Genomic DNA, 10,632 nt, shown 5'->3' with positions numbered 1-10,632 from the left:
ATAAGGCACCCTTCATAAATGGCTCATGAGTTGTAACTGGTGGCTTTAATAATAATTTACTTATGCTTTACCCAAAGTTCAATTATACTTGAACTTTGGGTTGCCAGGTTGTGAAAAGGCCCTTTGACTGGTATTTATCGTTTCTATTTGGTAATAATTCAGTGAAAATGTTAGTAATAGTAAAAAAAGGTTTTCTCACTTTTTAATAAGCCATCAAGTCTGCAGTTATACCCTTTTAATAAAGGCTTTTACCACTTGAAAGATAAAGCAGGTGCCATACTGGAGGAGGATAAACAAATTAAAGCAAAGTGAATTTCACAATCTGGAAACCTAAGATCTAAGTGTGTGGAAATCTCTTTTATCAAGTTTGGGCACAATCTGGAAACCCAAAAGTTGTTCTTCTTTTATGACTGATAAAAAATGATTAAAGTGATACTAAAAAGTATCAGGGAATGATTTATTACCATTAATAAAAGTCATGAATTACAGCTTATAAATGTCTTATAATGGGTGCCTTATTAGACAGTGGCATCAAAACGATTAGAAGTGAAATTTAACTAGGTCTGTATGGTAAGGCCATTAGTCTCATAACTATCAAATAATCAAAAACGGAACAGAAATGTAATTAAAATCCATTTAGCATCTCTTACGTGTTGCCTGAATGTGGCTTGTATAACCTGAGAAGAGCCAAGCCCTGATTTCATCACCACAATGCTCAAAAACAACACAATTACCTATTTAGAGAGTTGTAAACAATAAAAGGAACTGCCAGTTGGTGAGTCAACTAACGGTTCTGAGCAAAAAGCAGTAATTATTTCTTTGAAGGAAGCTGTGTCTGATGTGTTCTTAGACTACAAAAAAGTTCCCACGATTCCAGTCATGCCTTCTTTGCATACCATTCATTCAGTTGTTGTCTTACCAAACCCAAACACGCTGAGCTCACATGCACAACAGGTGATTTCCTCACCCATCTGTGCATGATCTCATGATGTAACTAAACATGTCAACAAAAACAAAATGTAATCTACTCATCTCATACATCAACATTACAGTGATTTCTGGGAGACTTTTTAAATCACATAAATGGCGTCATTTGACACCATTCATGTTTCATTTGACACCATTTATGACATAAATTACCTACAGTAGGCAGTATCCTGACATTTAGCTTGCCATTTACAATGTGGACAAACTGCAATCACAACATTTTTTAGGCCAAGGGAGGAACACACCCACATGACAGTTTCTTTGTAGGTCCAACAAAAAGCAGCAGAGTTATTCTGAAGCATCACTATGACTCACCTCAGGAACCTGCACTAACTACCAAAGCTGGGATTTCAAAGGCAGGTAAGGACGCAGTTTTTGCTTTATTTAAAGCAGAGTGAGAAGATATGCCTAAAAATTCACCAAAATTATTTAGTGAGACCTTTCAGTTTTAAGAAATTATCATATGTAGGTTTGTTTTTATCATTTGCATCTGAAACTTCTAGTTATGACACGCTTCTCTTGGTGGTGAGAGATCATTTGCTTTTCTGTGACAAAAATGCTTTATGTGTTGTTGTGTTTTCAGGTAACAGGAAGAAAAATATTCCAAATGATGGCAGGTAATAATAAAACATTACCAGAAAGAACAACACATGCTTTTAAAAAGTGGCTACACTGCCCTGTTAGAGCTATCTTTTCTGAAATGTTATGTCTGTATAGATCACGGAGACCCCTGTGATGGGCAGGAAGCAACCTATTGCATAAATGGAGGGACATGCTATAAAATATCTTCTATGGATACACTCTCTTGTGTGTAAGTTACACAAAAAAATCCTTTTCAAGTGTCTTAGATGTAAGAATGATTTTTCAGAAACTTTAACTTTGATGGAGGACTATATAAACGTTTCACACCATGACAATATTAGTGACAAACTTCCTCTTTGCTGACAGACTGCCTACATTTTTCTACATCATATCTTACTTTAGGTGCAATGAAAATTACAAAGGCAGCAGATGTGAGCAGTTCCAGCTCTTCAGCAGCTCCACCAATGCAGGGGAGGCCGGGTTAATTGCAGCCATGGTCATTGTTGCCCTCCTCATCTTAATGGTGCTGGCAGCTGTTATCTACTACATATGCAAGTAAGTACATTGTGGGTTCAGGAAGGCATCTAAAAATAGCATTCAAATGAGAAAGTGTTTTATGTGTTGTGAAGTCTTAGTGTGATTGTTCTTTAGCCAGAAAATATTCTTTTGAAGCTAATAATTATTACTTGTATTCTCATGCAGGGTGTTGAAAGCCAAGCAGCAGAGCCAACAGAGCAGTCAGCAACAGTATTGGAGAGTAAAACCCAGAGTATGATCTTTCTTTTCATGTACTGTACATTTATCTTCTCTTGTGGTTCTGAGCTAGATGGGATGGTGAAATAATTCTCAGATATGAGTGTCAGTTGTCCTTGCTGTTTTGGTTATGAATATGGGGAACTTTTAGAAACAGTAAAAGAGCTGCACTGACCTTAACTAGCCAAAGGTCAAGGCAAACAAAGCTGATGGCTGAATTATCATCTCATGAGATTTATGGATTCAATGCAGTTTTTTACACATAGGTGTAATTTATTAACAGACACACACAAACAGGGTGTGAGTAGGTGGGAATTGAATCATATCTAGCTCAGTAGCCTTTTCTACCACGGCTATGAAGTTGGCACTGGTTTACTCGTGTTAAATCACATTTCAATCTATGTGCTTTGTCTGAAATGTATTTACAAAGCATAGGTGGACTATGTAAAACATAATTTGTGAAATTTAATTCATGATATTAAACTTGTAATATGGAATTATGAAATAACCCTTTGTATCAGTTAATGAGTAGGTTGAATTTTGTAATCGCATAAATGATCCCTGCTGAATGATTTTAAAGTGTGATTTCTGGTGAGCGACTGCACACAAACACACATTTGCATTTGTATACTCATGAGGATCCTAGTTGACTTGTCATTACCTCAACCTTTAACCTATTCTTATCTTAATCCTAAATTTAATCTTCACCCTAAACCATAATTGCCCCTTGAATTAGTCAGGACTGGTCAGGATGACCTCACTTTACTAAAAATGGCTCTCACAAAGCTGGACATAACAGGAGCACACACACACTTCAAACTGAGTGATACACTGTGTGTGTGTAAGTCTTTATAATTAGCTTATCCCAAGCCATTCATCAGTCTCCTTAAATCTAAAAACAGGGGCACAGGAGATCCCAGGAGTTTTATGATGAGAATGGTGGCATTAAATCTGATTCAATTCAGAGAGTTTAGGAGGGGAATTAAAACTGGTTGGAGTACATTTCCAAGGTTTTAGGTTTGTTAGTCTTCCCATTTTGATGGACAACTGGAAACAACCAACAGCAGTTGAAAAATCTTAAATTGGACTGCTGACAGCTTAGTTACTCCCTAAAATTCTTGTCACTATTAATACAACACAGTTGTTCTTGCACACCCACTCAGGCATTAAAATCTGGAATTGTTCTTGTTAAATGCAAAGACAGAGTCTTAACGTTGGCATTTGGTGCAGAAGTGATGATGTGAAAATGTCACCCTATGTTTTTGTTTTCAATTACTGCAGTGACAATAGTTAGAAGGAAATATCTGGGCAGGGTGGGCCCTAAAAGGCCACTACATGTGATATAGAAACTTTGGAGCTGTACATGCTGCCATACTACTTTGTTTTATAAAGCAACTGGGTTCCTTCCATTGTGTATTTAAGGCTTTTATTTCTCTCAAATACAGAAATTCATATATTAAAAGATACTGGATTGTTGGCATAGCTTTTAAAGGGAAAAACACATAAACTTCAGTATGAAACCATCAAACTGATACCATTGGTCAATGGCCTTTTTGTGTCAGAAATGCAATGAGTTGGTTCCACCTAGTGGCTAATGTTGTAATGGCAAATAATTTGTTTGCAGAATTCATAAAATGTATATAAAATACATGTTAAAAGATTTATTTGATTTTCTAAAACATCCTGCAGACATATTTAAAACTGTATCAAACATCACAAGTTTTATCTAAAAGTTTTCTGTGTGACTCACACATTTCTGTAAACAACTTACTCTTACAGGCTTCTGGCTTTGTCAAACTCATGTGCAATTTTCAGCGCTGTGCTGTTGAGTCCCACAGACTGCATGTTAGTGATGATGGTGACCACTACCCCTTGTGGGAGGAGGGGGGTCTGTCCATGGCACTGGGCTGTCTCTTCACTGGGTAACACCAGGAGGACACTGCTAGCCCCCACAGCGCCTCCTGTGTGCGACACATAGTGCCTGCGCTTCCTGCACTGGCCGTATTTCTGCAGTTCCTCCACTACCAGCCAGCCTTGGGCATACCGTCCATCCTTATCCCAGCTGGCCTCTGTCCTGTCAACTGCTGCCCAGAGATCCAGGGCGGTTTTGGGTTTGAGGAAGCCTGGCAGCAAACCTTCAGTGTCCTTCAGGTGGGCCACCTGGTAGCTGTAGAGTAGAGCGTTACCAAACAGCAGCAGGTCTCCCACAGTGGAAAGGAAGCCGCCTCCCGCCCACTTGTAAGAGTTGTCTACGTATGGGCAGTTCACAACACGTCCTCTCTTGTTGAGATGATAAAATCTGTGGAGGAGAATCATCTGTAAACTCTGACTCACCATCAGATTTTTAACATACCATACACATTCGAAAAACAATCACTATCTGTATAATAACCATAACAACCACTAAGAAATAAGAGCTCTCCACAAATCGCAAGTCTAACGTTGCTGATACATCTCTTTTCTATGCAGTTCGACTTGTCTAAGTGCTTTGGACATAATTGGACTTCTATATCTTGGTTTTAGATTACCTGGAACGGTGGTAAATAATAGGTTCATTCTCATCAGGCACAGTATTGAGCATTCCCACTTCACGGAACATGTTCATCATAAGATCCAGGAAGCGCTGGCCGGCAGCCTGCTCCATAACAGCACTAAGTAGGGTGAAGGCATGGGTGGAGTAGAGAAAAGTAGTGCCTGCATGTAACAAAACATAAATCTTTCTCATTAAAACACAAAGTTTGAAACTGTATTGTATTTGAATGGTTCAGCAAGCAAACATGTGCTTTACCAGGTTTGAAAATGAGTGGGTCATCCTTGAAGAGGTCCAAGGCCTGAGTGACACTTTCAAAGTTGTCCTTTAAGTAGTACTCTTCGTGCTCAAACTCTTTTTTCTTCTGAGCCTGGGTGGCTTCTTTGCCTTTTGTGTTCTGTTCTTTTGTGGGTTTCTCTTTGTTTTCAGACGAGTTCTTTTCATCATCTTTCTCTTTCACAGGTGGCTTCAAAAGTCGCTTGGCTTTCTCCTTGTCCTCCCTCACTTTCTTTGCATCCTTCTCGTAATGCCGTATACCGCTTAGGTGGGACAGAATCATACGAGGGGTTATTGTGACCTGAAAGAACAGAATAAATAACGAGCATGTGAGTGGAGCATGAAAATGAACAACCACACTGAATTGCTGAAAATTAAATTACAATTTGTCTCAGTTTGGGTTACTTACATGCTGTCCATCAAACTGTTTTTGGGGAAACTCAGGGACATATTTCTGGACTGGGACGTCAAGATCTAGTTTTCCCTCCTCACACAGTCGTGCAGCAGCTGCAGATGTGAGGGGCTTACTGATGCTGGCGATTCGCATCACGGTTTCTGGTCTGCATGGCACACGATTCTCCAAATCAGCATAACCGAACCCTGAATTACATGAGGAATTTCAATGCATCATATAAGAATGTGAATGTGTTTTCAGATGAATATGTTAATGATTGTATGTGTTCCATTTTAACATAATTAATTGTAATAAATCAAAATCATACTGTATAATGTTTGGGACCTTTCAGTAAATGAAATAAGACCATGGCAGAGGATGATGCTTAATTTCACATTGTACACAGTGTTTGAATTGTGCACATTGGGCACTCCAAAAGAGCTATAAAATTGACCTTGTATTGAGATTATTTTGTCACGCGTGTTAATCCCAAAGAACTTCCATGCTCAAGTGAACTTAATTTGGTTGACAAAACTCCAAACAACTGTCATAAACAGTGAGAATCAGTAAGAATATCAGGAGTATTTGCCACAGTCATAGGCTGTGTACGCCTCTGTCCCTGCCCCAACCGGTGTTTTGTTTTAGTGAACGTCTAAGTAGTTGGTATGTATTTTTCGTTTATGTGTATTGTGAATTAAACATATACAAAAATAATTACTAATATAAAACATATGTCAGTGTTGACATGATGTTAACAAGATTGGCAACCTTTCAGGCAATTCAGCAATTTGAGAACATTGGCATACTGTTGGTGTTGTATCATTGTTGCCACAAATTTAGTGAAGGTGGCAAATGTGAAGCAACCTTAGCAGCAGAAGGTGTGGACCAATGTTTATTTGTCTCATGTGCCAATGTTGTCAGCCATGTTGATGCATCAGCCAAATCAGTTAGGCCCACAATACAAATTTATGTTAGGCAAAGCAATCCAGTTACATGGGTTTTTTAAAGATTGCTTTCAGACATATAAAAATACTCTGCATAGTAATTTGTGTATGAGGGGTTTCCAAAAAAAAGTATAATTAGCCTACTTATTTATAAATTCTTAAAATTACATCTCCTTCTCTCTCATTAAAAAATCCAGAATCAATAAATATGCAAATATTTTTCTTTTAAAAGTTTAACCACTGGAAACAAGATGTCTCCTACTTCACTGTAAAATCCATTCTCAGTGTATATGCACTGGAGGCTTCAAGTTTCAAGCTGCAGACCGGATGATTACTGGCTCCAACCTAGTTTTGATGTCAATCCTGCTCGTTTATATACGTGTTAGGTTCAGATTTAAGGTGAGCACAAAGAATATTTCTTCCTTCATCAGATGAATGTGAAAACAGCCTTCTAGTGTCAAACTCTGCAAATACATCATTCTGCACAGTGAAGCTCAATCATATGGAATAACAAGAAGAAAAACACATTTTTGACGGGGACTTTAATGTTTAAATACACTGCGTGCAGCACCTTTAAAGGGGACATATTATGTTTTTTGTGGTTTTCTGTTATTTATGTACTGTTATGACGCTGGATGTCTGTTAAACCTGGTCAAAATTCCAAAACTTGAGGTTAATGTATGTAGAAACGCTCCCTGCACGTCAAAATCTCAGGCTTCAACCTGTCCTGAATGCTTCATTTTTTGCAACGTTTTTTTTCCCATAAACAGATGTCTGTTCTGTAGCCTTGGTTGCTAAGGTTGTTGCTAAGGTTTTTTCCATGTGTTGTTCACTTTGTCATTTCTCATATTTCGGATTGGATTCCGGCTCAAACATGTATGGATATATTGGAGAAGTTGACATTTAAAGTAAAGAGTGAAAGAGAAAAAGTAGTGAAATCCTTCTAATATAGTTTGTTTCCTGGCTGGTTGATGTAACCTACGGAGCTGGTGGATGTCTGCCAGGACGCAACTTCTGGAAGCTAACCAATCAGAACAGGGTGGGCTCATTTAGAGCTAAAACGGCCTATTTCAGGCAGAGACTGAGCTGTGGGGCTGCATAAAGGCTCAGTATAAGATACATAAGGAGTTTTTTGAACTGTAAATCATGCAAAGATATTCCAGAAGAGCCACAGATTTAAAACATAGACCTGGAAATGTGCATGATATGTCCCCTTTAAAGTGGACCTGGCAGGCACCAACCTTCACTCCAGATCTGAGCACCATCCACAGAGACCCCAACCACCAGCCCTGGAGCCCCGACCTCAGCCTGACAACAGGGAGACACAAACACTGATACAGGTGCCACTGGAGGTAGGGAAGGAAGAAGAGAGCTATGGGGGAAAGTGATCAGTCCGAATACAAAACTTTCACAGGCCTACCTCTATGCCTACCTGTATCCGCTCCACAAGGTCTCTGCTCACTTTAATGGCAGCGCTGTACCGATCAGTCCTCTGTGAAACTGTCACTTTATCATCACAGGAACTACTCGCTGTGTCTGCGCGGTATTTCAGTCCGACAGCCAAAGCAATCCCCACACCGACCCCACACAGCCATATCCTGGACTTTGATCTGTATTTAGAAAAGGCTGTGTTTGACCCTCCGACATAATGTCTTTGTTGTTGGATAAAAACACCCCGTTTATCTGCCTGCTGCTGTTTGACTCGCGCTCCGGCTCGCAGTGTCAACAAAGCCGGCTCGCGCGTTGGCAGCAGGGTACATTTGGCACAGAAACGATTTGGCATAAACAACCGTGACATTGTTGGAAATATTGCTCCTTTTGCTGGCGGTAACAGTCCCTTGTCTGCTTGTTGAGTTTAACAACAAATTGCTTCCCGTTTGCACCATCGAGCCAGACCAAATTAATCAAATTACGATTCAGAAAACATCGAGCGAGGGAGGAGCGTCTGAGATGGAGGTGGATGAGTGTGAAAGTAGCAGCTGGAAGAAATCAGAGAGAGAAAAAAAGAGAAGAAATGTCAAGTTACAGTGATGATAGTAAGAACGAAACAGAAATCCACTTGGCTCGAATAAAACTGACTGGGAGCAAGAACCGATTTGGAGTTCTGTCGGACAAACGTGGTCGGGAGTTGGATTAAAGACAAACTTGGCAATGTCAGTTTAGTCGATGTTAAAAGAAGTGGATTGATCATTGTTGGATGTGTGTCACAGAAACAACTGAAGAAGGCATGGGAAAAATGAGATGGTTACCAAGTATCATGTTTCCCACTTCATAGAAGTGTTCCAGTAAAGGGTGTTGTTGATGGAAGTAGATTTAAAGTAGATGCAAGTAGATTTAAAGAATATAACAGTTGTTGACAGTCATAGAATGATCAAGAGAAAGGTGTGAAACAAGATCTGTTATGTTGCATTTGAATCAGAAATCCCGCCTGACAAAGTATTCTTAGATCATATCAGTTACCCAGTAAGAGCTTTTGTTCCCAAACCCATTTAGTGTAGACGTTGTTGGAAATTTGGACACAGCTTGCGTGTGTAGACATGATTTGGGGATATGTGGTAAGAAACTGGAAAAGAACCCAAATGTAATCAATGTGTGTGTGTGTGTGTGTGTGTGTGTGGGGGGGGGGGGGGGGGGGAGTCATGGGGCATGACAAGCAGGCTGTCCAAGAGAAAGAAAGAGATGGAAGTCATGAGGATCAGGTCCAAGAGAAGGCTAACTCAGGAGGAAGCGGCTAGGAATGAAAAGATTCAAGAAGTAAGGGAGAAAAAATCAGGTCAGAAGCATATAAATATTGTTTTTGTAAGGATGGTGATTAGCTATGCCGCTGAGGCAGAGAGGAAATCCAAGAGAACAGAGGTAGTCGTTGATGCAGCAAGAAAGTTTTTCGATATCGTGGAAATTACTTGAAAGGAAGTGCAGGGGCTGTTGGGAGAGGTTTTCAGGCCCTCTGAGAGCCTAGGTTGAGAAGTTATATTGAAGAATGGGACGAGGGGTGGGGAAGAACTTTATTTATTTATTATTATTTTTATTATTTTATGTACAATAATAATAATACTTCAGATTAGATAGGAGAATTTAGTCTTACTGTCAATCCCGTAGTAGGCGGTAATGCAACATTTTGGATGCACACCACCTCTAAAAACCAAAGAAGAAGAATCGAGCGAGAGAGAGTTTAGCACACGACAGTGAGGTTGTTGTTCATGCCAGGCAAGAAAACCAAGATTAAAGTCTACCAGTTACTTTTAGTCACTTAAGTACAAGAATATCTGCATGCTAACACAAAAGTGGATAAAAGTGGGTATTTTCTAAAATCTGCTCAGGTAAGTATAAGGTCAAATATTTTGGTTGGTTATCATTTTACAGATGATTTAATCTTCAATTAAAATGCTCAGGGTAAAGTTCACATGTTCAAACGATAACAAAGTCTTGCTGTTGAAGGCTTATTGCCTGCCTATGATGTAGGTAAGAAAAGCAGTGTAACGCTTACAATGAGAATGTTACCGAGATTTAGTGGTTGACATGGGCCTCCTGTATTTTTTGCAGCATAAATGTACCCACAAGTCAGGCTGTGAAAACCTCACTATATGTATAAATGTATTCATGATTGAATAATGGTTGCAACTAACCATTATTTTCATGATTGATGAATCAGTTGATTATTAATCGTTTAGTCTATAAAGTTTTTAGGAATAGTGAATAATGTTAAGCACATTGTACATTGTGTATCTACTCATATATAAAGAAAATTACACATGGCAGCTTCATTAATGACCTAGAGATTAACCACTACACCTATACTGAAATAATACTAGGTTCTCTGAGTCAACTGGTTTGATCCCAATTGATTAAACACAACTTTGTTTAGGAAGTTGGACCATGTAAGCACAAAAGTAACCAAAATAAAAATAAAATTGGATTTTAAAATATGGCCCCTTACAAGACAGGGTATATTGCATCTTAGTGTTGTAAATTCAAAACAAATTTACAATAAATCAAATGTGATGTAACTAACTGACACACAGTGAATATGGGGCTTTTGGGGACCCGGGGTACTCGCCTGCTTTGTCTGATTGGTAACCCAATCCAGTGTTGATTTAGAGATTGGGTTATTGATAATTTTATATAATATGGACTGTTGATTTTTAAAGTTTTTTTTATTATATTTT

The 10,632-nt window shown here is 39.0% G+C and overlaps 2 protein-coding genes across 4 annotated transcripts; one reads left to right on the top strand and one right to left on the bottom strand.

Annotated features, from left to right (window-relative positions):
• The first annotated feature begins 972 nt into the window (after positions 1-972).
• LOC121897381 (pro-neuregulin-4, membrane-bound isoform-like) lies at positions 973-2,344 on the top strand. 2 transcript variants are annotated; one of them, XM_042411805.1, is made up of 5 exons: positions 973-1,347; positions 1,571-1,604; positions 1,705-1,798; positions 1,972-2,124; positions 2,272-2,344. In XM_042411805.1, exons 2-5 carry the CDS (start codon positions 1,595-1,597, stop codon positions 2,342-2,344), a joined length of 330 nt encoding a protein of 109 aa, XP_042267739.1. In that variant the 5' UTR covers positions 973-1,347; positions 1,571-1,594. The 2 variants fall into 2 exon arrangements, with proteins under 2 accessions (XP_042267739.1, XP_042267738.1); XM_042411804.1 differs by lacking the exon at positions 973-1,347 and having other exon boundaries at positions 1,507-1,604.
• A 1,624-nt stretch (positions 2,345-3,968) lies between these two features.
• Positions 3,969-8,421, bottom strand: lactb (lactamase, beta). Of its 2 annotated transcripts, none has more exons than XM_042411802.1 (6): positions 7,887-8,421; positions 7,708-7,774; positions 5,538-5,728; positions 5,111-5,429; positions 4,851-5,016; positions 3,969-4,621 (listed from the first exon to the last, which is right to left on the bottom strand). In XM_042411802.1, exons 1-6 carry the CDS (start codon positions 8,262-8,264, stop codon positions 4,096-4,098), a joined length of 1,647 nt encoding a protein of 548 aa, XP_042267736.1. In that variant the 5' UTR covers positions 8,265-8,421; the 3' UTR covers positions 3,969-4,095. The 2 variants fall into 2 exon arrangements, with proteins under 2 accessions (XP_042267736.1, XP_042267737.1); XM_042411803.1 differs by having other exon boundaries at positions 7,899-8,420.
• Positions 8,422-10,632: the final 2,211 nt, after the last annotated feature.

This window comes from Thunnus maccoyii, chromosome 5 (assembly GCF_910596095.1).
Source record: "Thunnus maccoyii chromosome 5, fThuMac1.1, whole genome shotgun sequence".
NCBI classification, from domain to species: domain Eukaryota; kingdom Metazoa; phylum Chordata; class Actinopteri; order Scombriformes; family Scombridae; genus Thunnus; species Thunnus maccoyii.
The sequence above is the reverse complement of the archived record's forward strand: the minus strand, read 5'-3'. Positions and strand labels throughout refer to the sequence as shown.

Bases quoted from the DNA above. Each gene is read 5' to 3' on its own strand.
- LOC121897381 (XM_042411804.1), top strand. From the start codon at position 1,544: ATGCTTTATGTGTTGTTGTGTTTTCAGGTAACAGGAAGAAAAATATTC. The intron at 1,605-1,704 runs GTAATAATAAAA...ATGTCTGTATAG, and splicing joins AATATTCCAAATGATGGCAG to ATCACGGAGACCCCTGTGAT. The intron at 2,125-2,271 runs GTAAGTACATTG...ATTCTCATGCAG, and splicing joins GTTATCTACTACATATGCAA to GGTGTTGAAAGCCAAGCAGC.
- lactb (XM_042411802.1), bottom strand. From the start codon at position 8,264: ATGTCACGGTTGTTTATGCCAAATCGTTTCTGTGCCAAATGTACCCTG. The intron at 5,729-7,707 runs GTTGGTGCCTGC...CATGTAATTCAG, and splicing joins TGCTCAGATCTGGAGTGAAG to GGTTCGGTTATGCTGATTTG. The intron at 5,017-5,110 runs GTAAAGCACATG...TGTTACATGCAG, and splicing joins CCCACTCATTTTCAAACCTG to GCACTACTTTTCTCTACTCC.